Source organism: Otolemur garnettii, unplaced genomic scaffold (assembly GCF_000181295.1).
Source record: "Otolemur garnettii isolate 467f Iridium unplaced genomic scaffold, OtoGar3 scaffold00068, whole genome shotgun sequence".
Lineage (NCBI taxonomy): Eukaryota > Metazoa > Chordata > Mammalia > Primates > Galagidae > Otolemur > Otolemur garnettii.
The window spans coordinates 1,518,618-1,545,742 of record NW_003852463.1 but is presented as its reverse complement, the minus strand read 5'-3'; the positions used below and the strand labels follow the sequence as shown (position 1 = coordinate 1,545,742).

Below are 27,125 nucleotides of genomic sequence, written 5' to 3'. Positions count from 1 at the left end.
CGCCTTAGCCGGTTGAGCTATAGGTGCCGAGCCCCCATTTGTTTTTCTTTAAGGAGGAGTAGAGTTGTTTATAACTCTCCTGCCTATTTTTCATAATTGCATCATCTGTGAGAATGCTTCCTCAGCCTGGCTTGACCTGGCAAGAAGATCTACATAACACAGCTCCACAGAATCTCCCAGACTCCTATAATCTCTTTCCCCATGAATAACAACTTCCATGCTTTAGTATATTTCCTCCTCCAGCCTTCACACTCCAGACTCAGTATAAAATTCACATACAATACATACAGCAAATATTCTTGATCTCTGAAAATTACTTCAAGCTGTGCATACCTAGGAAAATTCCTATATCTCAAACTTCCCAAGGATGGCTCATCCCTAAAGCTGTTAACAGTACACTATTAACCTGAAGCCCTGAGATACTGATGGTACCATCTTTTTCTCAGGCAGCTTCAGAATCATTTTATGTGTCTCTTCTCTCATTCTCTATATCCTATTAATCATCCAAAATCTATTTATTGTCCTCCATATATATTGTCACCTTCCTAATAAGTTTCATTTCTATGATAAACTCCTAACTAGTTTTATTGCATTTAGACCCTCCTCTCCCCATTTACTACTTTCAGGCAAACCTTTTCTTTTCTATTATTTATGTATTTATTATTTATTTTTTTTTTGAGACAGAGTCTCAAGCTATTGCCTTGGGTAGAGTGCCATGGCATCACAGCTCACAGAAACCTCAAACTCTTGGGCTTAAGCAATTCTCTTGCCTCAGCCTCCCAAGTAGCTGGGACTACAGGCACCCACTACAATGCTTGGCTATTTTTTGTTCCAGCTGTCATTGTTTTTAGCTGGTCCTGGCAGGGTTCGAACCCACCAGCCTTGGTGTATATGACCAGTGCCCTAATCACTGGTAATCACTGACCTATGGGCACTGCCTATTTATTTTTGAGACAGAGTCTCACTCTGTTGCCCTGGGTACAGTGCCATGGCAGCATAGCTTACAGCAACCTCAGACTCTTTACTTGAGCAACCCTCTTGTCTCAGCCTCCCAAGTAGCTGGGATTATAGGCATATGCCATCATGCCCATAGGCAAACTTTTAAAAACACTGGCTTTATTTCATCACTTCTTCATAAAAATACCTTTATTTTTAATTTTTCTATAAGACACAGATCAAATTCTCTAATTCAGCATTTTAAATATTCTACTTTAATGACCTCACTATATCTGCTCAGATCTTTCTTCCACTCTTTCTCTGTATAGACCTGCTCTTGCTAACTTACTGTTTTCCAGATAGATCTTGTTCACTATCAGCTCTGTCAGGATCAGTGACGACTCCATGTTGCTAAACCCCAGTCCTCATGTTTTTAGATCTATGGGTAGTACCAACTCAGTTGATCACTCTTTCGTCTTTGGAGCCCTATACTTAGTTTCCAGGCCACCACACTATCCTGGTTTTCTTTCCACTCACCTCACTGTGTGCATTTCACCCTTTCTTCCTGACCTCTTAATATTTAAGCCCCCCAAGCTTCAGTCCTTGTGCCCCACTCTTTAAAATTTACATTCACTTCCTTGATGAATGTAAAGTGTTTCAAGACTATATACCTAATTCAACTGAACTCTAGATTCCTATATCCAATTTGTCTAACTTAGCTTTGTCATTTCATTGTCTGAAAGAACATCAAATTTAACAGGTCCATAACCAAGTTCTTACTCTCTACCCCATCCCCATCTCCACACAAAACATACTCCACCCACTATGTTCTTTGTCAGATGAAGCCAATTCATACTTTGCTGAGACCAGAAATGTTGGGATGATCTAAACTTCTCTTTCTAACACCACAATGAATCTGCTAGCAAATCCTATGGGCTCTACCTTTAACAGTATACAAAACTTGATCATTTTTCACCACTTTTACTGGTCATCTCCCCTTTTCACATTCTTTACTTGGCTTTTAGGATACAGTAACCTACCTAACCCTCTTCCTTCTGCTGTATTCCCTACAGTTTATTCTTAATAAAGTAGTGAAAGAAATAACTTAAAAATGTAGGTCTGGCATTTAACTGCCACACCTGGGAGAAGGAAAAATGACCCAGGGCCAGGCAGCCCAGGCACAGTAGGATTTGACTTAGAGCCGACTATCATGTAGTTTACTGTCCATGACAACCACTGAACCATGAGGAGGTTCCCACTCAGATAGAACCCCAGACCATTACTAGAGCCTTTTCCTTCCTTGTGAAAAAGGAGGCCCATTTATCATCTAAGGCAAATGCATCTTGCTCTGTAAGCCTTAATCTTCCTTTTGCTTTTGTAAACCTATCCTTCTGTTCCTCAATAAACTTTGTTTTGGCTCAGCGCCTGTGGCTCAAGTGGCTAAGGCGCCAGCCACATACACCTAAGGTGGCAGGTTCGAATCTAGCCTGGGCCCGCCAAACAATGATGGCTGCAACCAAAAGATAGCCAGGCATTGTGGCGGGCACCTGTGGTCCCAGCTACTTGGGAAGCTGAGGTAGGAGACTCGCTTGAGCCCAGGAGTTGGAGGTTGCTGTGAGCTGTGATTTCACAGCACTCTACCCAGGGGGACAGCTTGAGGCTCTGTCTCAAACAAACAAGCAAACAAAAAAAAACCCCTTTGTTTTGTGCTTGCATAAATATAAATATATGGATGAAGGCCTAATGTCATGCTTCTGCTCAAAATGTTTTATCTCACACAGGGTAAAAGTCAAAGTCTCTCAAATGACCCAACAGAATCTGGCCCCTCATTCTTTTTTTGTTGTTGTTGCTGCAGTTTGGCCAGGGCTGGGTTTGATCCTGCCCCTGCTCCGTATATGGGGCTGGTGCCCTACTCACTGAGGCACAGGCACTGCCCTGGCCTCTTGTTCTTTTCCTATCATCTCCTACCATTTTCTCCTGTGTTCATTCAGTATCAGCCACAGTGGCCTTCTGGAGAATGACAAGAATGTCTTCTCCCCTCCCCCACCACACACACACACACACACACACACACACGCACACACACACACACTCCCTAGAATATTTTCATTTATGATCCCTCTTCCTGGAAATGTTTATCTAGATGTCTGCATAGTTTGTGCCCTCACCTCCTTTCAATTCTCAGAGAGGCCTTCCCTGACCACTCTATTTAAAACTGCAATTCTACTCCCATGTCTTAACACTTTCCCAGCTTTTTTTTAACCTATTGCACTCTTCATCATCTTTTCATTTTAGTCCATGAGATCATTTGTCCATTTTTTTCTCTGTTGAAGCCCTAATGTCTCCAACAGTACCTAGCACAAGGAAGGTTTTAATAAATAAATATTGGCCAAATGAATTGCTACACTTCTGTACATGCTATACTCCTCACTTGAAATGACCACTATTTAAATCCTCCGAATCTTTCAGAACCTGGTATTTGGATTAGGAAAGGTAAAAAGCAAGTACAGCCCCAAGATGGAAGATAGTAACAGAGCATGACACACAGCTGTTTTAAGACCAGATAAAGTGTATTCCTTGGGGCTGGAAGAACTTTCAGTTAAGTCTCAGAGTCAAGGAAAAAAATTTGAGCAAGTATGGAAAAGACTGAAGACTACATAATGTATTGATTTTCAAAAAGAGAGAAAGAAAGAAAAGCAAGAAAATATTCCTTAATTTCTCAATCGAAACATAAGTAACATTCTGGGAGAAGTTATTAAACAGGAAGTTTGCAAGCATTTAGGAAAAACCAGGGTGATCCTTAGAAATTTAAAAGGATTTCAGTAAAAATAGGCCCAAATAAGTATTATTTCCTTTTTGGAAAGGATTATTTAGTTGGAAAGGTGGAGCATGGCTGTGAACACAGTGTATCTGGATTTTAGCAAAGAAAAACAAAATCTCCTGTGATGTCATTATAGATAAGAAATATATGTATATACAAGGTGAAATGTTGGTTATACCACTGTTGTATTCTGTTTCTTCCCAATTAGTTGAAAAAACAAATTTTTCAAGCGATGATTAGAGGTTTGATGTAAATCTAAAGAAAAAAATTTTGTTTGTTTTTGGACAGAAAATTACTCTTTCACCCCAAGTGGAGTGCAGTGGCACCATCATAGCTCACAGCAACCTCTCAAACTCTTGGGCTCAAGGGATCCTCCTGCCTTAGCCTCCTGAGTAGCTGGGACAACAGGTGCCCACCACATCGCCCAGCTATTTTTTCTATTTTTAGTAGAAACCAGGTCTCCTTGCTCAGGTTGGTCTGGAACTCCTGAGCTCAAACAATCCTCCCCCCTCCCCCTCCCAGAGTGCTAGGATTACAGGCTTGATCCTTGGTGCTCCGCCTGGGGGGAAGCTTTACTAGAGTGAAACTTTGGTTTTGAAACTTTTGGGTTTTGCAGTCATTTTGATGAAAGTCAGAGGTACAGCTATCATGTCTGTGACCAAAGGCTGTGTGGGATGACTGAAAATCACATCAGGACTCAAGATTATTTCATGGGATCATCATGGGTTTTAAATGATGAGGTAAACTCAACATGTATTTAGGTTCAAAAAGGCTGCTTAAGGCTAAGGAAGCCTTGAATTGGTTTTAGGTGATTAAAGTTCAATATAAGCAGTGGGATGCCGGAAAGGAAAACTCGAAGGTGTGCCATCTAGACGTCAAGAGGCTTTTCAGCAAAACTGATCTAAGGAAGAACTGAAGAAAAAGCATTTCTGGCTCCCAAAATAGAAGATTATAGAAGGACAGTGTAAAGACTTCCAAATATTTGCCAGGCTCCCAATGGTTGTTTTCAAAATGACCAAATTAGATGCTCCAGGGAGGGAAGATGCTGTAAGCCCAGAACCTTTCCCTGAGGCGATTCGTGATCCTGGAAGCCAGCGTGTACAGCAGAGCTCTAGGGCAGGTGTAGAGGGTGGGCGCCTCGCCAAAGGGCATTCTGGACAATTTCCCCTGGCGCCCGGAGGGCTCACAGACTCGCCCTCGGACTAACCCGGCCCAGGGCGGGGCCAGGTCTCTGCCACGGCACTCCTGCCGGGCCTGGATCCGTCCCATGGCAGAGACACGCCGCCTGGCTAGCCGTTCTGGTCCCCAGACCGCGGGGCTCCCAGCTCTGCGCTGGACACAGCCAGGCGCCGCCTCCCGAGGCCGGCCGCGGCCAGGCCGAACCTGGAACCCGCGGGCTGGCTGCGCCGGCGCCCGCGGGCCTGGGCGGGACCTTGGGAGGCGGCTAGCGACTGAAGCCGGAGATCCACCCGCCTGCCCGCAGCGCCCTCGCCCCCACCCCCGTGCCGGCTGGGCCGCAAGAGAGCGAGGCCCCACTGTTCTGCACTGCAGACTACCCTCGTGAAGTCTTTCGTGGCCCCACAAGATTTCCCCACTCTTCGGCTTAGGCCTCCGTATTTGTCCACTGTTCCAGATCCCTGGGGTTCTCCCAGTGCCCCGACCCTTAAGGCCTCGCAACATTATTACTCGAGCACCCAACCAGGGTTCCTGCAGCCAGCGCCCACGCCTCTCACCTGTAGAAGGCCGCGTTGACCCTCTTTTCACTGGGAAAGCCGAGCATCCCGCAGACCACGTGGCTGTTGTGGGCGCTCCAGCCTTTGTCACACACTTGGGACCAGCCATCAGGAAGCCTGACCTCAACCAGTCCCTCGGTTACTGGCAGGGGCCGCCTGCCCCACCCGACTGCTGGTCGCAGTCGCACCTCCTCCACTTGCAGGTTATGCTCTACCTGAGGGCGGAACCACAAGCAGAGGAAAGAGTGGCAACTTTTCTCCTGTCCTGTAAACTCAGCGGCGGGATGGGGCTGAGAGACAGGGCTGAGGAGAACGCCATGCCTGCCTTCAGTCTGGGGGCGCGGGCTCTCCTGCAACCACGAGTGTGGAGGGATATGCTGTGCTCTGAGAAATGATGGAGAGGTGAGGGAGGAGGAAGCACCCGACTAACTCTGCCTGAAGCAAGAGGGAGGACTTCACAGAGGACGTGGCTTTGGAGGAGGAGAAAGTAAGAAAGGAGATGTACCAGGATGGCAGTAACAACTGAGCGGAGGGAAAGCGAAGGACGCCCTCTGCACAAGAAGGCCAGAAGCTGGAGAGTTTGTTCCTTATGAATGCTAATGTTACCTGCTCTCCCCATCGCCCAAATTTTACAGCACCTATGAACTCCATCGTTTGCTCTTCCACGCCTCTCGCCAATCCAAACTATCCCACAGGGGCATATAGGATCCTCTATCTTCTAATATTTGCTCTAAACACCCCAAAGTCCTCTCTATTTGGTCATCCTGGGTGGTGTGTATATGTCTGTGAACTACAGACCTCGATGACATTGGAGTCTGTGAAGCCTGGGAGGCGCTGGTCCTTGCAGATGACCCCAGCATCCTCATCATGGGTACAGTCACTGTTCCCCCAGCCCCGGGAGGCACATTCCGTCACACTCTTCTCAGCCCCAGTGCAGCTTAAGTTGTCCAGCCAGATGCGGCCTGTGGAAGGGGAGATGAGATGACAGAGAAGCTTAGGGCGGTAGGATGAGGGAGATGGGGAGGATGGGAAGTGAAAGCATGAGAGCCTCACACTTGTCCACAATAATCCCACTTTTCTGCTGTGATGGGGATTTCCTGGTGAAGAGGCAGGATCCTAGAGGGTAATAGGAAAGAGGGCATACGATTGATGGAAAGTTGGTGGTGATCTGGGAATACTCAAGATGTTGATACGGCAAATGCGAACTAAGAATCAACAATGACATTCTGATGGGTTCTCATCCATTCAATGATAGCTACAACTAGTTAAGTACCTACTGTGTGCCAGGTGGTCTGCCTTAGTGTTAATATACATAATCATAATTAGAACTGCTAAAGACTGTTTTATGTGAAGAAACTAGGGTTCGGAGATGTTAAATAACTTACCTAAGGCCACAGAGCCAGTACATGGGGACTTAGGAATATGATCTCTTCTGAGACTTGGAAATCTAAGATCCCTTCACCTCACCCTTGCATTCTCCCACATGCTTGCTCTATCTGTGCTGCCACATAGCTCCTTGTTCCTGTCTAGACTCTCATGAGTATCACTGATTTTCTCTCAGGATTGGGTAGATCCTCAAAGTTTATCTGTCCTAGCCACTGCCCAGGGATCCCTCATTCATATCCTGAAAGGACTTACCTAACTTCTGCTGGGACACCTACATCCTGACTCACCAGACTTCTTTAACCATCAGAAAGTCCTTGTTACTCTTGACTTTCTCCCAGCAAATCTGATTCAGTCCTTTGATGCCATCAAGAAAAACCCCTCAGCCACATAACTGACTTTCCCATATTTGAAGACAACCATTAAAGTAATTGCTATCCGAGGCTTTCTGTTTCTTAACCAAACTCCTGCTTCTTTATTCCTTCTAGAAACATGGCTTCTGAATCTTTCACATTTGGGCAGCTCTCCTCTTAAAGTATTTCCATTTTCTACTGTCTCTCTTAAAATGTAGCACCTACAAATGACACTTTGTTCCAGAGGTTGTCTAACCAGTGGAAATTGGGTGATCAAATGCAGGTTGCACCTGCTTCTGTCCATCAATCCCACTGTTGGCTCATACTGTCTGAGCATCCTTAGGCCTCAAGTAAAATTTGATCTTAAGCCCTTACCACCCAGTTGTACTTGTCAGCTTTAGTTTTGTTCTTAGTCAGTTCTAGCTTGTTAGTTTTAGCTCTGGCCTGTAATCTGATTTCATCAGCTTCAGTATCTGTGATCCCTTCTGGTTTTGAAACATCCAGACATTTACCAACTCTCAGCTTCCCACAAAACCAACTATACAGGTAATTAAATCACACAGGGCTCATCTGTATCTGGGCTGTCCTTATTCATGTCTTTGTAGATACTTTTGTAGTAGATAGGAACTTAGAGATCAGCTAGCCATGTTGCACACAGGGTAACTGAGGTTCAGAGAAAACGCTGACTAGCCTAAGGTCATGCAGCTATGTTGGTGGGTCATCCATGAGTTACTTGGTATTGGCTGTTCTTGGAGTCCTGTGTCCCTGTGGCTGTGCTATCCTGGCATTCCTTCTTCCTGCACTTAGGCTATCCTTGGGTAATACCTAGGCTACGCCTGGATCACTGCTCACCTGTTCCAGGGCCGTATTTGGCACTGTGGGTCCAGCCTGTGGCCTCTGTGAAGCCCAGCTCCCGACAGAGCACGTGGGCAGCCTGCAGTGTGAAGTCATCATCGCAGATGGTGCCCCATTCACCAGCTCTCTGTATCTCCACACGGCCCTCGTAGGGCTTCCTGGGAAAGCCAGCCAGCCGGAACCGCAACCCCTGGCTTCCAGCCCTCTTCTCAGGGCCCGTGGAAGGGGATGGAGACCCCAAGCACAAGCTGCATAGCAGGCACAGCTGCAGCCCCCATCGGCTGCACTGCCAGACACTGACAGGTTGCATGGCAGGGAAGGCCTGGGTGCCCCAGAAAGAAAGTATGTGTGAGAGAAACTGAGATTGAGCAAGGCCCAGAGAGAGAGAGAGAGAGAAGTCAGGAAAGGAAAACAGACACTGAGGAAGACCAGAGACAGAGCGAGACCGTATGGGGGAAAGAGAGCATTTCAGGGACCAAGAGAGATGATGAGAAACACACACTACATAAAGGCAGAGACACAGAGTTAAAGAAGTGCAGCCTGAGGGACCCAGATGGGGGTGGGAGGAGATGGCTATTCTCTCCTTCCCTTTTGTAAATTATAAAACCCTCACAATTAGTTGTTCTGCCCCACAATGTCCTTCCTTAGTTCTGCCTTCATCATCTCCATTACCCTCACTCACCAGAGACCCAGAAATAAGACAGGGATTAGAGATCAAGAGTCAGAATGGTCAAGATACAGAGATAGAGACTGAGTAGGAGACACTCAGAGAGGAGAACCCAGACAGACAGGATATGAGAGGAACCAGGATTGTGGGAACAGAAGAGAGAAAACCAAGAGACAAAGTTGAAGACAGAAGGTGATAGGGAAAGAAGGAAGCATACAGTAGTGGAGAAGGAGGGAGAGAGAGAAGCGAAAGGTGAGGAGGAGAGGGATTGACAAGAGCCAAGGAACAGATGTGGGAGGGACCCGGATGACCCCATTTAGCCTGACAGAAGACAGACAATGGAACTGTGGAGAGAGGCAGGAAAGGGGCCCCTAGGAGACCCTTGGATCTTAGATCCCCTGAATGGAGTCAAGGCCAGAGTCCTATTCCCAGGCAGGGAGGGGGACACGAAACAATTCACAGAGAATACGCTGCTGCACACTCTCCCTGGCACACAGGCTTTCAGATGCCCTGCAGGGTCAAGGGGCCCAGGCAGGCCAGGCTTCAAGCTGGGCTGGGGTGGAGTTGAGTTGTCTTGAGCCTCCTGCCAACTCTACCGTCTCTGTCACCCGGCAACCGGAGGCCAGGGCTCTATGGGTTCCTCAGCCAAGTCCTGCTATGTCTGGGGCCGAGAACAGCCCCTTCACAGCGAGGGGCCCTCTGAACATGCTTCCCTGAATCCCGACAAACAACCCAACAAGACAGCTTTGTTCTGGGGACATTTTGGCTTGGGGGGCCCAAGAGTAGGGGCCCCCAGCCTTCAGGTTCTCCTGCCCTCCTTTTTAGAACAACCCGCTCCAGCTCCCACCGCCAGTATCTGCCTCCTCTCTCCACTCTGCTGTGTCTCACTCCCCTCTGACAATAATCAAACTCTCGGTTGATTGGCTTCCCCTCCTTTTGACTCCATCCCACACCACCCCATTTCCTTGGTCCCTCTCCATCCCAACTCCCCTACCTTTGGCTGAGCAGGACCCTAAGGGGTGGGAGAAGAGTCCTGGTGCTGAAGACCAGTCTAGGACTTCCAAAAAAAAGTCGTCGGCTAGGGGAGACCGGACCCCCCTCTTCTCTCTCCCCTCTCTGTTCGTCCCTCCCACGTTCCCTTGAGCCCTCCCACATTCCGCCTTCTCCCTCCATTCCTCCCCAGTCAGTTCCCTCCTCTCTTCTTGGTCTTCCCCTCCCCCGTGGAGCTGGCCGCCGCCGCGTCTGTCCCCCTCCCCCGACCATCCTGGTCTGCTCAATGAAGCTTTCTTTTCCCGCGAGTTGGAGGGCCGGGCAGCTGCGGTCAGGGAGCTGAAATGCAAGCGGCCACCGGGCGGCGGCCCCTGTGGCGGCGGGAAGACTTCCAGCCCCCAGCCCTTCCCTTCTCGCCTCCTCCTTGGCCAAGAGTAAACAGCCCAACTCGGGCGGGGTTGGGGGCGGGTGGAGCCTGGGGAACTGAAGCCCTGAAGGCCTACTTGCCCTCTCCGTTGCCCCCATGTGCTGTGCTGGTAGGTTCGGGGCGGTGTCAAGGCCTTTCGCTCTGATGTCACTTTGGGCATATGACATCACACGCAGTCCCCACGCCCATGCCCCAGGACCCTCTGGCTGAAACTGAAAACCTCCCTGTGGTGCAACTTGTGCGCTCCCAGGCTTGTGGATAGGGGTCTGGAGGTGGTGCACCTCCCAGTTTATCTGGTGACCTTTATCCTTTCCTGCTGCTCTCCCTCGCCCTACCTCACCGGGTCGCGGCCAGCAGGCGCTAGGGGGCGGGGCAGAAATGCCTCGGGCGTGCTAGGCCCCGCCCTTAGCCCCGCCTCTCGCCCTCCGGGCCAGGAAGCGCGGAAGGAACCTCCGGGGGCCATGGACGGAGCTGTGATGGAAGGGCCGCTCTTTTTGCAGAGTCAGCGCTTCGGGACCAAGGTAGTGGGGGGGGGGGGCAGGGAATGCTGAACCCCATTTGGGCTAGTAGTAGGTGAAAGAGCCCAGAAATAGGAAGGGGTCCGGTAGCAGGTCGGAGCGAGGCGCTGGGAGTTGGAGAGCCCCTTGATGTTTCCGTGAAGTTGCTTTGCTTACTCCCGAGAAGCGCCTGCAGTCTCGGGGTGTGCCCTCCCTGGTCCTGGGGAGACAGAGAAGCATCATCCATGGCAAACTTCCCTCCCCGTCGGAAAACCCCAGATATGAAATCGGCCTGCGCCACTTCTTCCCCGTCGGGGCTCGGGCCGCCAGTGCATGCCCGCTCCCTCTCCAGTGTCTCTCTTTCCCCAGAAGTGGAGGAAGACGTGGGCTGTACTCTACCCGGCCAGTCCCCACGGCGTGGCGCGGTTGGAGTTCTTTGACCATAAGGGGTCAAGTTCTGGAGGTGGTAGAGGGGGCTCGCGCCGCCTGGACTGCAAGGTGATTCGTTTGGCCGAATGTGTGAGCGTGGCCCCCGTGGCGGTGGAAAGCCCTCCTGAGCCCGGCGCCACTGCCTTTCGCCTGGATACTGCGCAGCGCTCACACCTGCTGGCGGCTGACGCTCCATCCAGCATTGCCTGGGTGCAGACTCTGTGCCGAAACGCCTTTCCGGTGAGGGGCAGGGGCTGCCGGCTAGGGGCTTGGGGCACAGTGGGTGGGGTCACAAAGGCAGAGAAACCGGGCTGTCTCAGATTCCCCCCCCCACACACACACGTTAAGGGAGTTATAGAGTTCTCAAATGCTCTCTTTTTTACTACAGAAAGGCAACTGGGCTCCAGCACCTGCTGAAAACCCACCTAAGCTTTCTGCCCTGGAGATGCTGGAGAACTCCCTGTACAGCCCCACTTGGGAAGGTAGATGCCTGAGAAGCCCGGGCAGGTGATGGAATGGGAAGGAGGAGTACCCTTGGGAAGCGGGTGGATACCAAGTAGAAAGCCCTTGAGAACTGGCTTCCAAGGTGGTGCTTGGACACTCTGCTTCTGAGACTTCCTGGTCCCTCCACCTTTCCCAGTCGTTCATCTAATTGTGTATTCCTTCCAGGATCCCAATTCTGGGTGACTGTGCAGAGGACGGAGGCCGCTGAGCGCTGTGGCCTGCATGGCTCCTATGTACTGAGGGTAGAGGCAGAGAGACTGACTCTCCTGACTGTGGGGTCCCAGAGTCAGATACTGGAACCACTTCTGTCCTGGCCCTACACTCTGTTGCGTCGCTATGGCCGGGATAAGGTTCGGGGGCTGTCAGGGAGGGCTTGCAGGGTTGGGTAGCTGTGGTTGGGTTAGGGCAGAGCATTGGGGACAAACTCTGACCTTTGGATTCCCCTTTCTTCCATACCTATCCCTGTCACCCAACTTCCATCCCCAGGCAGTCTCTTCTTTATAGATACCCTAATTAGTTCAGGCCCTGTGACTCACTTCCGGTGTTGGCTCCTGTTTAATGTGTTTCTCTCCACCCTCTCCTCAGGTCATGTTTTCTTTTGAGGCTGGCCGCCGCTGCCCCTCAGGCCCTGGAACCTTCACCTTCCAGACAACACAGGGAAATGACATCTTCCAGGCAGTTGAGACTGCCATCAACTGGCAGAAGGTCCAGGGGAAAGCAGGACAGGGGCATGATGTTCTCAGAGCTGAAGCCCATGAAGGGGAGGAGGCAGAAGGGAAGTTGGCTTCCCCTCCTGGCCCCCAGGAGCTCCTGGGCAACCCCCCAGCCCTGTATGCCGAGCCCTTAGACTCTCTGCGCATTGCTCCAGGCTCTACCCAGGACTCCCTATACTCAGACCCCTTGGACAGCACACCTGCTCGAGCAGGGGAGGGGGTAAAGTTGAAGAAACCTCTCTATTGGGACTTGTATGAGCATGTGCAGCAGCAGTTGCTGAAGGCCAACCTGACAGACCCCAAAGAGGACCCCATCTATGATGAACCTGAGGGCCTGGCTGCAGCCCCTCCCCGGAACCTTTATGATCTACCTCAGGAACCCAAGGATGCATGGTGGTGCCAGGCTCGGGTGAAGGAGGAGGGCTATGAGCTCCCCTACAATCCTGCCACTGACGACTATGCCGTGCCACCCTCTCGGAGCACGAAGCCCCTCCCAGCCCCCAAGCCCCAGGGTCTGGCCTTCCCTGAACTTGGTATAGGAACTGGCAGAGGCAGTAAGGGGCACAGCTCAGACGCTATCCTATACAGCCAGGTCCAGAAGAGTGGGGCCTCGGGAAACTGGGATTGTGGGCTTGCTAGAGTAGGGACAGACAGGGCTGGGGTCAAGTCAGAGGGCTCCACCTGAGAAGTAAGGCAGGGCTAGGGTTGCAGATAGGAGGACCACAGAGGTGGCTTCTGGGATCAAAGAAACCAGTTAGAACCAGTGGGAACCAGAGGGGGGGAGGGGCCCATGTGACCAGAGGTATGGGGGAATCAAGGGAAGGACAGTCAATACCAGGAAGTCCTAGGAAGTGGAAGAGATGGCAGGGCTAAGGGATTGGTTCTAGGGAGGGCAGCACCCCAAACCCATTTCTTCCCTACCTGCCAAAGAAAAGGACAAGCTGCTAGACCATGTTTATGGAAAAGGGTACTTGGTCAGAGAAGGCACAGTTTGAGGGGCCTATTTGGAAGCTCTAGGGAGATGCTGGACTGTTTAGATCCTTCTTGCATTGTTCTTTGACAGAGATATATTTTAAAATTTTTTCTTATTAAAGCCATCTTGGGTTTAAGAGGTCTATGTGTGTGAATAGACAAAGAGAGGACACAGTGGCAGAGTGGAAGTGGAGGGGAACAAGAGATGTTTTGGGAGCCACAGAAAGAGGAAAGGGACCCAAGGAGGGGAGCTGAGCATGTGGTGGTTCAGAGCCTGGGTGGTTGCTAGCTGTTTGACCCTTAATGAGTTCTATAATATCTGCAGCCCTAAAATAGAAAAACTAATAATGGCCTACACCTCACATAAGATATGAAATGAGATAACATTTCTCAGGTACTTAGTGTAATTTGTAGCACAGAGTAAGCATTTTTAAAGTGGTAGTAGTATTTTGTGAATGGAGAAACAGGAAAGCGGGCATGTGTGGGGAGAGGGGAATAAGAAAGGAGTAGGTATTTTTCACACCATCATTTTCCCGTTCTCAGCCGTGACAGTCCCTATCCCCCTACACACACAATTTGCATATAGGTACCAATTACCAAGCACTTGTCTGTTTGGAGGCTAAAGGGAACTGTGGTGTGACTGGTGTTTTGGCAAGGACACAAACTCTGGCATGAGGCTTGGATCAATTCTACTTGGTTTTCATGAACTCTGAAAACTTCATGCTTGTTTCTGAGGCCCACTTTCCCAAGGGTGACCTGACCTCGTCCACCTGCTTACATAGAGCTACTAGAAGAAATTCTGTCTCAGGATTAGGATGGGGACAACAGCAACAACAAAGAAATTCTGGGCACAGGAATGCTCTTAACAATGATGGAGGCTTACCGGGTGTTTAATCTTCATCTTTGTTAATGATCCAAAAGAAAATCCAAAAGAGGTCCCTGCTGGAAAAGGGACAGGTGTGCCACTTCTGGCCTGAGGAGTGGGGCCCAGGCAACACTCAGAACAGAGTAGGGGAAGGCTCTGTTTCCCAGGCACTCTGAGTACAGTGTCTGAATACAGATAGCCACTGTGTGAGTCTTAGCATAGATATGATTAAGCAGTGTAGCTGGGCTCTGGTGCTGGTGACTTAGGGCCCTGAGTGATACTTCCCCTGTTCGGAAGGCAGGAAAAGTCTTCTGAGAAAGCTTTGCTGGCTGCTGGCATCTTTGTGGCTCTTCCTGGGGCGGAAGTCATAGGCAGGGGGGTCACTGTGGCTCGAACTCGATTGGTCTGCAGCTGCCCACCCTGCAGAGAGAGCAACCAGAGGTTTTTCTGAAGACCAGAATTCTTGAGCTCCTAATCCTGGCCTCTGTTGGGCTTCTTGTCCTAACTTCTTCATAGTCTCATCCAGGCAACAGCCTCAAGGCTCAGGGTAGGGATCATGGAGTCCCCTGGGCTTCAGCCTCTATACAGCATGTCTCCTTGCCAGTGTCCCTCCTCTGTCTGTTTGCCCATCAGCTAACTTTTGGTGGGCTCTGCTCCCTCTTCTAGATTGACTTATTTGGAAGAATTTTTGGAAACATTCTCCTGTAATTTTAGCTAAGAGAAAATAAGAGTTTTTCTAAAAGCTCTGTTACTGAGAAACTAGGAAAAAAATAAGGGCAAAAAGGAAGCTCAAATATAGAATATGGATCTCATAAAAATACTTCTCCATCCTCAATTACTCTTCCCTTTTCCACCTTTGTCACTGGAGCCCTGTCTCCAAACTACCAACTTGATTAGCCTCTCTTTCCTTATCTGTAAAATTAGCATGATACTTAACATTGCAAGGATGCTGTGTGGATTAAATGAGAAAAATACAAGTGAAAGTGCTTATCATATCACCTGGCAGACGACTGGTGCTGTAATGATAATTTCCTTTCCCTTGGGCATTTCTTTTCCCACCTTTCCTTCAGCTTTTTCTTTCAAGGACTGAATTGTGGTTGCAGTTTTGTGTAGCCAGTTTGCTCAGTTAGACATTGTTAAGTGACTAATGAGTTTCGTAAACATGACAATTGATGTTTGTTGTTATGTTTGGTCTGTTAAGTGGCTAATGAGTTATCATAAACATGACAATTAAAACACCTAAACATTATCTTATGTAAATACTCAAGCAGAGTAGCCTCCCTGTCCCGTAAGGGTTCTGATTCCCTTTGTCTGATTCTTCCTCTTAGTTTGGTTCTCCCCTCACCCTGTGGGAAGGTTCCCCCTTTGTTGGGGTGGTGTTGGGGATAAGACAGAAGGGTTCTCTTAGACTCTGAGCTGAAGGGGCAGAAGGAAGGGCAGGAAGGAGGGAGCTATACCTTTCTTTGGGCTCTGCTCTCCCAGCTTGGGTGGAGCCGCTGCTGAGGCTTGACAAAGGTGCTACTCAGATGTGAATAGAGGTGGCTCCAAACCTGCAAGGGGTTGTAGGTGGGTTCCAGTTCCAGGCTGTCCAGCAGGCTCTGAGGGAAAGAGAGGAGGGGTCTCACCCAGGAAACTTGAGGTCATTAAGCAAAGGATGCCAGGCAGACTCTGGAGGCTAGAAGGGAATAACACCCTTGGGCTCACAGGAAGGTTGTGAAATAGTTGCTGTCCCACTGGGTGTTCTGGCCCAAGGTCGCAGTGCTTGGGAGGTGTCGGGCAAGGGTGCGAGAAGTGAGAGCAATCCCACGTGATGAGGGGTGTGTCCAGAGGGGCTGAGGCACTGTGAATGCGACAGGGAATCCAATGTGAGTGCTCAGGGTGTCTGAGGGTTGCACGCTGGCTGGGTGGACAGCACTCACAGTTTTCAGGGTGAGTACACAGCCTGCGAGGTGAGGTGAGCTGAGTGTAAAGAGAGACAGGAGCACAGCATTCCTGAGCAGTCAGGTTTTCCTGGCCACAACATCCTGTGCCAGGAACCACTGGCCTCAAAGTGAGACGCTGAGCGAGCCATGGCCACTCGTGCCCACCTCCACTGCGGGTGTCCCTGCAGCTGCCAAGCCGACAGAGTACAATCCCAGGCCTTGTCCTTTCTGCACATTAAGTCACTGAGCCAGCAGCAACGTGGTTCCAGTTCTCCCTGTGCAGAGCCACCCCTCCCACCCTCAGCCTGGATAGACTAGCAGAGGAAATAGAGAATCCAGATCCAAATAATGGGGGAGGGGGCAGCCTTCAGAGCTGCTGGAGGAGGAGGAGAAGAAAATGGCTTTCAAAGCTGTTTGCTTTTTTTCTTCTTCCTATTTTGGGAGTGTACATTGCCTGCCTTTTCTACTTCTCAACAAACAGATGCACACACACGTATAATGCAGAGAAGTAAGCCCATTAAAAACATATCACACAGATGTTCACAGGCATATCTACACACAGTGCCACCAAATTAGAGACTCAAGCACATACATACCCAGGGACACAAAAATAAACAAACACACAACACAAAACCCATACAAAGATTCCTATTTCTTTGTCATCACCCTTTACTCCATCCTCCTTACTTCTTTTTTTCTTCTGCCTTCCTCTGTGTCTTCTCCTTTCCTTTCTATTCTTTCTTTCTTTCTTTCCTTCCTTCCTTCCTTCCTTTTTTCTTTCTCTCTTTCTATTGAGACGAAGTCTCTCTTTGTCACCCTCAGTAGAGTGCTATGCTGTCATAGCTCACAGCAACCTCAAACTCTTGGGCTCAGGTGATTCTCCTGCCTCAGCCTTCCAAATAACTGTGACTACAGGCTCCTGCCACAACACCCAGCTATTTTTAGAGATGGAGTCTTGCTCTGGCTCAGGCTGGTCTCCATCTGTGAGCTCAAGCAATCCACTTGCTTTGGCCTCCCAGAGTGTTAGGATTACAGGCCATGAACCACTGCACCTGGCTTTTTTTTTTTTTTTTTTTGAGAGGCATCATGGCTCACAGTAACCTCAAACTCCTGAGCTCAAGTGATCCTCTTGCCTCAGCCTCTGAAGTAGCTGGGACTATAGGCACCTGTCATAATGCCTGGCTATTTTTAGAGACGGGGTCTCGCTCTTGCTCAGGCTGTTCTTGAATTCTTGAGCTCCAGCAATCCACCTGCCGGGGCCCTCCCAGAGTGCTAGGATTACAGGTATGAGCTGCCATGGCCTGGTTCCTTCTCTGCTTTTCTAAACTCAGAGTGTCCTCTCCAGGATAGAAGTGGGGATGGAGGTAGGGGCAGGAAAGCCAGCCAATGCAAGATAAAGCCAGACCAAACCAAAGGAGAATTAGTTTGTCACCTGGAGCTGGAAGTGCCTGTACTGCAGCTTCCTCCCCTGTCTCCACCCACTCTTGCTGGGCCATCAAGCTTCCCATCTGTGTCACTTTCTCTTTCTCCTTTGCAGCTAGCTGTAACCTGATTTCAGGGGCAGATGTACCTGTGTGTGTCTTATGGTTCCACAAGGCTCTAATTCCCAGTCATTCACTTATACCCATCACTCCTCCCTCTTAAAAAAAAATGTTGGTTTTGGCCAGACATAGTGGTCTATGTCTGTAATTCTGGCACTCTGGGAGGCTGTGGTGAGTGGATCCCTTGAGCTCTGGAGTTGGAGGCCAGCCTGAGCAAGATTGAGACCCTGTTTCTCAATCTCAAAATATAAAAAAAAGGTTTTTTTTTTATATTTTTTGGTATTTTAGAGACAGGGTCTTGCTCTGTGGCCCAGGCTGGAGAGCAGTGGTACAGATCATCTCACTGTAACCTTTTTTTTTTTTTTTTTTGAGACAGAGCCTCAAGCTGTCCCCCTGGGTAGAGTGCCGTGGCATTACAGCTCACAGCAACCTCCAACTCCTGGGCTCAAGCGAGTCTCCTGCCTCCGCCTCCCAAGTAGCTGGGACCACAGGCGCCCGCCACAATGCCCAGCTATTTTGGTTGCAGCCGTCATTGTTGTTTGGCAGGTCCGGGCTGGGGATTCGAACCCGCCACCTTAGGTGTACGTGGCTGGCGCCTTAGCCGGTTGGGCTATAGGCGCCGAGCCCTCACTGTAACCTTGATCGCCTGAGTTCAAGGGATCCTTCTGCCCCAGTCTCCAGAAGTAGCTGGGAGTAGCTAGTACAGTTGAGTGCCACTATACCCAGCTATTTTTTTTTTTTAATTTTGTAGAGAGAGGGTCATTTTTCCCTCTAATTTTCTCTTCTCAAACCTCATTTCCCTCAAGCCAGTCTCTTTTCTGCTTCATTCATACCCTGCTGCCTTAACCTAAGCTTTTACTTCCTTCCTCCAGCCTCATGTTCTCATCTTGCTTTCTTCTCTTACTCTTTTATCATACTCCTCCTCTGCTGTCCCACCCATGCTTACTCCTCTTCTTCACCCCTTTCTTAAATTCCATTCTCTTCTCTCTCCACCATCTGTCCTATGACATCTGGGCTTCACTTGCCTCCACAATCTTGAGGCTGTCATCAGGTGGGTCCTCAGATAGCAGCGGGAAAGGGTTGGGCAGTATCAGTTCCCGTGTAGCCACTGCCTTCACCAGCAGTGTGAGGGAGCATGATGGCATGATCACATAGAAGGTGCTGGCAGAGGTTCTCTGGCTGTATCCTGGGCTCAGGGGCTCCCCTTTGGCCAAAAGCAACCATTCTCTTTTCTGAAACAAGGACATGCACAAATACTGGTTCATCTTCAGTCTTTGGCACATTTTGAGGATCAATCCCAAATGGGGCTTCCCTGCATTCTTTTGGGTGTGTTGGGGAGGGCTGAGCCATTTCACTTTGGTCCTAGGAGGGAGGGACTGCCTGCCTGAATCACTGATACCACAAAGTACTACTCTTCCTCCCTAGTTGGGGATATGCTTTAGAGAGTACACAAAGAGTTAATGATGGACAAACAAGTAAACATATTAACTGCCACACTAGAAAAATTTCTTTTTCCTTGGGGCCAGTAGAAAATTAATTTTTTCCTTGGGGCCATGTGTAATATTAGGTCAAGATAGGTTAAGAGAAGTGTGAATTACATATGTTTTAGGAAGCCTGGGCTCAAAATTAGCACAAGTCAAATACAACTCACAGGGCAGTTGCTATGTTAAGAAATGCCCTTTAAGTTGATGTAGGTGTTTACCCCAGAGGAGGCTACCACAGTCAATGGTAAATGTGGACTTTAAGAATTTTAATTCTTGGGTGGCACCCCCAGCTTAGTGGGTAGGGCACCAGCCATGTACACCCAGGCTGGTGGGTTCAAACCTGGCCCAGGCCAGCTAACCAACAATGAGAACTGAAAAAATAGCTGGGCATCATGGTGGGCACCTGTAGTCCCACCTACTTGAGAGGCTGAGGCAAGAGAATGGCTTAAGCCCAAGAGTTTGAGGGCACTGTGAGCTGTGATGCCATGGCACTCTACTAAGAATGACAAAGTGAGACTCTGTCACTCTGTCTTTTTTTTGAGACAGAGCCTCAAGCTGTCACCCTGGGTAGAGTGCCATGGCATCATAGCTCATAGCAACCTTCAACTCCTGGGCTTAAGGCATTCTCTTGCCTCAGCCTCCCAAGTAGCTGTGACTACAGACGCCCACCACAATGCCTAGCTATTTTTTGGTTATAGTTGCTATTGCTGTTTGGCAGGCCTGGGCTGGATTCGAACCTGCCAGCTCTGGTGTATGTGGCTGGCGCCTTTGCCGCTTGAGCTACAGGTGCCAAGCCAAGAATTTTAATTCTTAAAAACAAGAGTCTTGAATTGAGACTCATATGGATGTTGTAGAAATTCAGGTCTTATTTTAAGAGTGATAAAGTCTGGTTGTGTTTCTAATGACTGCAGTTAGAATGGGCTGACTGGAGATCCCCAGATTGTCCAGAGAAGGTTAAAAAGGTGGTGAAGTAGCCTGTAGAGCAGGGAGAAAGCTGTGATACGACAAGAAGACAGGTGGGGTAAGGGTCTGGAGATCCATTCATCCAGTCACAGGACAAAAAGTGGGGTCAGAATTCTGGGGGTAAAGACTCTGTGGATGAAGAGCACAGAGGAACAGATGGTAGCACTTTGCTGTGTGCCATGGAGACAACAGAGGTTAGCACTTGGGCAAGAAGAGACAAGCAGATTTCTAAGCAGATTTTGTAGGTGCAGCCTTTTTAAATGAGTCATGGAAATGAGCCAACTTTTTGTGGTGGTTTTTTTCCAGGAAAACCACAGAACTCTAAGAAGTATGGAGTCAGAACTGTTAGAACCTGCTTGGCAGCTGTAGCACAGTGGTTATAGCACCAGCCAGACACACGGAGGCTGGCGGATTCAAGCCTGGCCCCAGCCTGCTAATCAACAATGACAATGACAACTGCAACAAAAAAATAGCTGGGCATTGTGGAAGGCACCTGTAGTCCCAGCTACTTGGGAGGCTGAGGCAAGAGAATAGCTTAAGCCCAGGAATTTGATGTTGCTGTGAGCTGTGATGCCACAGTACTCTACCAAGGGCAACATAGTGAGACTCTGTCTCAAAAATAAATTAATTAATTAATTAATAGAACTGTACATGTGTACTCTTGGTAGGGGTGATCATCAGTTACATCTAGTGCAAAGTGTAACAGTTTCTCTACTATTTCCCTGCTACTTAACATGAAAGAAAACACAGAAAACACACTGGTTCTACTCATTCTACTTTATATGGAAAGTTCAAAGAAAATATGAGTAAAGGCAATAAGGAAAAAAGATCTTAAGAGGGAAGAGAAATATTAGTGTCCTGTGGAAGACAAGTAGAAAGTGACACAGTGAGACAGGAAATATCTGCTATAGCATTAGAGTTACGCTCCAGAGAGAATATGTTAGAGTGGGGTGGGTGGGTGCTCTGAACACTTTAGAGCAGGATCATCATTCTCCGCAGCAAGTGACTCTGAGGAGATCTGGTAGGCATCAAGCAAGGGGTAGGAAACTGTTAATGTCTCCAAGAAAAAGAGGTGTATATTCGCCCTGTGATGCTGACCTCTTTGGTGGGACTTGACTGATAATTCTGGAGCTGTGGTGCATCCTCATCAAAGGTTTTGGGGAGGAGCAGTTGTTTTGGGCATGGAAAATTAATCATAATCACAAACATTAATAGAGTTCTGATCAGGCACCAGGCACTGAGCCAAGAGCTTCATAGGTACCTTCAAAAGTTCATGCTTTCTTAACATTTTGCTCGTATTTGTTCTTCATGAAGATGTGCTGTCTTCATGAAGAACAGACCCAAATGTGAAGGAAAGTCTGCCTGATGCTTACCAAGCCCATCAAATTGGAAATAAATGACATAGAAATCATGATGTGTGTGTGAATAGGAGGAATCTGCCCCTGCTGGGAGGATGTGGCCTTTTTAAGCCAGGAAGGGATAAGTAGGAAGTTGCTCCCTGGGTAAGTAACTTTTATGATGGAGCTCAAGATTTGGATGATGATGACCACGATGATGCTTTTTTTACTCTTCTATTTTTTTTTTTTTTTTTGAGACAGAGCCTCAAGCTGTCCCCCTGGGTAGAGTGCCGTGGCATCACACTCACAGCAACCTCCAACTCCTGGGCTCCAGCGAGTCTCCTGCCTCCGCCTCCCAAGTAGCTGGGACCACAGGCACCCGCCACAACGCCCGGCCATTTTTTGGTTGCAGCCGTCATTGTTGTTTGGCAGGTCCGGGCTGGGGATTCGAACCCGCCACCTTAGGTGTACGTGGCTGGCGCCTTAGCCGGTTGAGCTATAGGCGCCGAGCCTATTTTTTTTTTTTTTTTTTTTTTGAGACAGAGTCCCACTATGTCACCGTGGGTAGAGTCCCGTGGCGTCACAGTTCACAGCAACCTCCAACTCTTGGGCTTAAACAATTCTCTTGCCTTAGCCTCCCAAGTAGCTGGGACTACAGACGCCTGCCACAACACCCAGCTATTTTTTTGTTGCAGTTTGGCTGGGGTGGGTTTGAACCCCCCACCCTCAGTATATGGGGCCAGCGCCCTACACCCTGAGCCACAGGCACTGCCCGAGGCTGGCGAGTTTGAGCCCGGCAGGGCCTGCTAAACAACAATAGCAACAACAACAACAAATTAGCTGGGTGATGTGGCGGGTGCCTGTAGTCCTAGCTTCTTGAGACCCGAGGCAAGAGAATTGCTTAAGCCCAGGAGTTTGAGGCTGCTGTGAGCTATGATGCCGCGGCACTCTACTGAGGGTGACATAGTGAGAGTCTGTCTCAAAAAAAAAAAAAAAAATATATATATATATATATATATAGTGTTGTGACATTTCTCACATCAGAGAGCTATGGTGCAAGTTCATATTGCTTATCAATGTATGAAGGTCAAGATAGATGTGGCAAAAGGTACATGAATAGGGAAGGGCAAAAAAGAAGAATGGAGGCTGTGTGGGAGCAGGAAAGGCTTCATAGTGAAGGCATTTAACTAGAATCTGGCAAAAATAGATATTTGTCAGGTGGACAGAGGAAAGGGGAAGGGAGCAGCATGAAAAAAGGTATGTGAGTGTGAAACGGTTTAGTATATTTGTAGAACATTTAGTAATTTATTAGTATGGCTAGGGGAGGATGGAGGGGGTATGATGAAAGAAGCAATAAAATAGACAAGGTTGGGTCACAGGAAGCCCACTGACCCATGCTAGTGCTAGCTTGCTGTCCTAGCATCTATTTCCCTAACAGCCATTTTTTTCAATGGCTCCTGACCTGCCATCACCCCATTCTCAGCTTGGATTCTTCGTCTTGACTCTTTGCCCATATAACCAAGGACTTTCCGTTTCCCCACCCTTTTACAGCCCAACCAGCTTATTGCCTGTGTACTTAGACTCCTGCTGGACATATCCTGGCTTGAAATCCTGTCACTTCTGTGGCCAATTAGGGCAGACATTGCTTGTAAAGCTTTGGAATGTGTCTCCAGAGACTCTGGCATTTTAAGTAGGAAACTGAAAGACCTAGGTGGTATTTTCATTTCTTTCTTTCTTTCTTTTTTTTAAGAGACAGAGTTTCACTTTGCTGCCCTCAGTAGAGGGCTATGGCATCACAGCTCACAGCAACCTACAACTCTTGGGCTTAGGTGATTCTCTTGCCTCAGCCTCTCAAGTAGTGTAGGCACCCAACACAACACCTGGCTATTTTTTTGTTGCAGTTTGGCTGGGACCAGGTTTGAACCTGCCACCCTTGGTATAAGGGGCTGGTGCCCTACCCACTGAGCCATAGATGCCTCCCTTTCATTTCTTTTTCAAGTTCACACAGACATGACTTTGTAAGAGAAATGAGGATGTAGAAAGTGAGTCACTAGCTACATAACTGAGACTACACAGCAAGATTTGGTAATTGAAATGCTATTTTCCTGGCAATGGATAGATTCATCTCACAAATATTTGGAAAAAATTCATTGTATTTATTTATATATTTATTTCCTACCATATTCCACAAACAGTTACACCAGTTTGGAAAAATGCAACAGCATAAAAAGAATAAAATAAATGATAACTAATAAATAATTAAGGCAACTAGACAGAGGAAAAATGAAGGGTAGAGCAATAATAGAGCAGGGTTTGTGAAGCTCACAGAAATACAAACCACCCAGTTGAAAAGCAGGACTGTCCCACCAAAATCAGGACGTCTGGTCACCCTACTCATACACCTTCTCCCTTCTTTCCTTTCCTTAGTTTACTTTTGTTTTTTTATTTCAGATTAATTAGGGTATAAATGATTAGGTTACAATGTTTGCATTTGTTAGGTAATGTCCCTGTTTTAGTTGTGCCTCTCACCTAGGAGGTGTGCCATTTACCCTTACATTGTGCCCTTCCTCCTCCCCTCTCCACCCTCCCTCTTCTCCACACCCCCAACTTAAATCGAGTTCTCTCTTACTTCATTCTACTTCTACATGAAAGGAAAAGGTCTATCAGTTCTATTCCTGGGTATTACAAATAGAAGGAAAGAGAGGTGGCACCCGTAGCTCAGTCGGTAGGGTGCTGGCCACATACACCAGGGGTGGCGGGTTTGAACCCGGCCAGGGCCTGCTAAACAGCGATAACTGCAACCAAAAAATAGCCGGGTTTTGTGGTGGGCACCTGTCGTCCCAGTTACTTGGAGGCTAAGGGAAGAGAATCGCTTAAGCCCAAGAGCTATGGTGTCACAGCACTCTACGCAGTGCACCAGCTTGAGACTCTGTCTCAAAAATAAATAAATAAATAAATAGGTGGAAAGAGATAGGACCTGAGAGGGAGGAGAGCTATATCGGAGAGGTTAAGTCAACTTATAACATTTAGCTGAGAGAGGGAGGAAGAAGACTGACAGAGGAGCAGGGATTGGAGACATAAAGAGAATTTTAGTGTTTTTTTTTTTTTTAATGTGTGTGTGTAAGAGATTCTAGGAAGAGCTTCAGGTTATAGGTAATTGAGTAGAGGAAGAAAATTTGAGAAATACCATATGAATTATGAACTAGATCCTCTTTGGTATTCCTTGAAAGCACAGATTAATTTAAAAATTAGTCAGATGTGGTGGTGTGTGCCTGTAGTTCTGGCCACTTGGGAAGCTGAAGTGGGAGGATTGCTTGCACTCAGAACTTCAAGTCCAGCCTAGGCAAGATAGAATCAAATGACCTTTTCTTTTCTTTTAAAAGAAAAGAAAAATTACTTTAATGCTTCTGGATTGTGCTTCTTTACATACCATACGTGCAGAGACTATAATACACAGGGTCGCTAGATAGATACAAGATCTGACAATTAAATTCTCAAACTCATCTTAGAAAAAGTGCTATATACCTCATTGCTGAATATGAATGGTCTTTGAAGTACTCTTCTTGGCCATGTGGTGACCATAGTGATTGACGTTCAGCAATGAAGTATGTAGAACTTTTTCTAGTACATGTTCATGAACTTAATTGTCTGACATCATCATATACTGACAATTTGAGAAGTTTCATGTTACCTAAGTTCATACAGTTGGGAAATACAGGCACTGTCAGGAACCTCAGGTCATTTGATTCCAAAGCTTAAGCTTTTCCTGGACAATACAAATCGCATTTTACCACCACATATTATAAAAATGTCTTGCCTCAACTCCCCCGAAAAGAGAGCTAACAAAAGGAGACTTTCTATTCTGGACTAAATTTGACTAAGACTGAGAAACTTATTGGTAAAGTTGGGGAGTGGTAGAAATATCAGGAAAAGACAACCTTCAAAAGTCATTCTGGGCTCAGCGCCTGTGGCTCAAGTGGCTAAGACGCTAGCCACATACACCTAAGGTGGTGTGTTTGAATCCAGCCTGGGCCCGCCAAAACAACAATGACGGCTGCAACCAAAAAATAGCCAGGCACTGTGGCGGGTGCCTGTGGTCCCAGCTACTTGGGAGGCTGAGGCGGAAGACTCGCTTGAGCCCAGGAGTTGGAGGTTGCTGTGAGCTGTCATGCCATGTCACTCTACCCAGGGGGACAGCTTGAGACTCTGTCTCAAAAAAAAAAAAAGAAACTAATTAGAAATTAATTAAGAAAAAGAAATAAGCTTTTCTCAGACCTTTTCAAAGGCCTATTAATAAGAAATAGAAATTAATAAGAAAAAGAAATAAGCTTTTCTCTAAAAAGTAATAGAGCACACAAAGGTCTATTAATAAGTAGAGGAAACTAGAAAGGTCTCAATGAGAAAACAACATTTGAGCTTGTAATTTCAGGACAAGTTATGATTTGAACACATGGAGATAAGAGAAGGAAAAACATAAGCAAAGGTTCAAAGGTGGGTACATTTAAGGTTTGTATCAATACATTAATTTGCTTGGAGTGTATGGTACATGAAGAATAATAGCAGGAGACAAAGTTACACCTTGACTATTAGGCTCAGGAATATGGATGTTATGGGTAAACAACAGCCACAAAATATTTTAAAGTTCAGGAGGGCCAGAGTCAGTGCTGTCTTGCGAAAAGATTATATACTCTTGGCAGTATGTAAAATGGATTGTGAAGGGAAACATTAAAAGTATCAAGACAAGTTAAGAGATTACTGCAATATTAAGGAAAGAAGTAAAAAGGACTTGAACTAGGATATTGATAATGAGAATGGAGAGGAGAAGACTAATGCTATAGATGCTGTAGGGACAGAACAGGCAGGCTTAGAAAGTTATTGGGTATTGGCACACAGAAAAATGTGATAGGGGAATGCTCCAAGATAAAGCTGGTGCCAATGTATAGGAAAATTAGAAGCAGAGATTGGGGTAGGGAAGCAAGTTAGGAGTTTATTTTTATCTATTTTTATTGTTTTGAGACAGAGTCTCACTTTGTCACCTTCAGTAGAATGCTGTGGTGTCATAGCTCACAGCAAGCTTTGAGCCCAACTCTCGGGCTCAAGTTATTCTCTTGCCTCAGCCTCCCAAAGTAGCTGGGACTACAGACACCCACCACAACACCGTGCTATTTTTAGAGATGGAGTCTTGCTCTTGCTCAGGCTGGTCTTGAACCTGTGAGCTCAGGGCAATCCACCCACCTAAGCCTCCTAGAGTGCTAGGATTACAGGCCTGAGCCAGTGCTCCTAGCCTAGTTAGGAGTTTATTGAGGAAGTCTTGCTAAGAATAAGCAGTGGGAACAGGGCAGAAAGCACAGCTATGACAGGAAAACTGATGTGGCTTAGTGATGAGGTGGGTGTAAAGGGGGAGATGGCTGAAAGTGACTGAGGTTTCAAGCCTGGGTGACTAGTTGATGGTGGTGCTGCTATTAACAGAAAGAAAGATATTAGAATGAGAAGTTGGTTGGAGGGGAAACATGACAGTGAGAAACAGGAAAAGCTAGCTTGAAATCAGACTTTAAAAGTACATACTAAAAAAAAAAAAAGATGTAAAGGCCGGGCGAGGTGGCTCATGCCTGTAATCCTAGCATTCTGGGAGGCTGAGGTGGGTGGATTGCCTGAGCTCACAAGTTCAAGACCAGCCTGAGCCAGACAGGAGACCTCATGTCCAAAAAAATAGCTGGGCATTGTGGCTGGTGT

At 47.7% G+C, this 27,125-nt stretch overlaps 3 protein-coding genes across 4 annotated transcripts in view; 1 reads left to right on the top strand and 2 right to left on the bottom strand.

Annotated features, from left to right (window-relative positions):
- The window catches only part of LOXL3 (lysyl oxidase like 3), a 21,356-nt gene extending 12,519 nt beyond the window's left edge, over positions 1–8,837 (bottom strand). Inside the window, exons 1-3 of the mRNA XM_003793363.3 lie at positions 8,079–8,837; positions 6,289–6,452; positions 5,491–5,705 (exon numbers count right to left, since the gene is read on the bottom strand). Coding sequence (XP_003793411.1) covers positions 5,491–5,705; positions 6,289–6,452; positions 8,079–8,391 — 692 coding nt within the window. The 5' untranslated portion in view covers positions 8,392–8,837. The remainder of the gene's footprint in view (positions 1–5,490; positions 5,706–6,288; positions 6,453–8,078) is intronic.
- A 1,749-nt stretch (positions 8,838–10,586) lies between these two features.
- Positions 10,587–13,419, top strand: DOK1 (docking protein 1). Of its 2 annotated transcripts, none has more exons than XM_003793370.2 (5): positions 10,587–10,686; positions 11,032–11,331; positions 11,480–11,573; positions 11,761–11,945; positions 12,181–13,419. In XM_003793370.2, the coding sequence occupies exons 1-5, from the start codon at positions 10,627–10,629 to the stop codon at positions 12,991–12,993; spliced, it is 1,452 nt and encodes a 483-aa protein (XP_003793418.1). In that variant the 5' UTR covers positions 10,587–10,626; the 3' UTR covers positions 12,994–13,419. The 2 variants fall into 2 exon arrangements, with proteins under 2 accessions (XP_003793418.1, XP_012662861.1); XM_012807407.2 differs by having other exon boundaries at positions 10,611–10,686; positions 11,035–11,331.
- Positions 13,420–14,361: 942 nt separating this feature from the next.
- M1AP (meiosis 1 associated protein) overlaps positions 14,362–27,125 on the bottom strand; it is a 90,888-nt gene continuing 78,124 nt past the window's right edge. The window contains 5 exon segments of the mRNA XM_012807399.2: positions 14,362–14,454; positions 14,457–14,565; positions 15,083–15,094; positions 15,603–15,743; positions 18,634–18,840. Coding sequence (XP_012662853.2) covers positions 14,408–14,454; positions 14,457–14,565; positions 15,083–15,094; positions 15,603–15,743; positions 18,634–18,840 — 516 coding nt within the window. The 3' untranslated portion in view covers positions 14,362–14,407.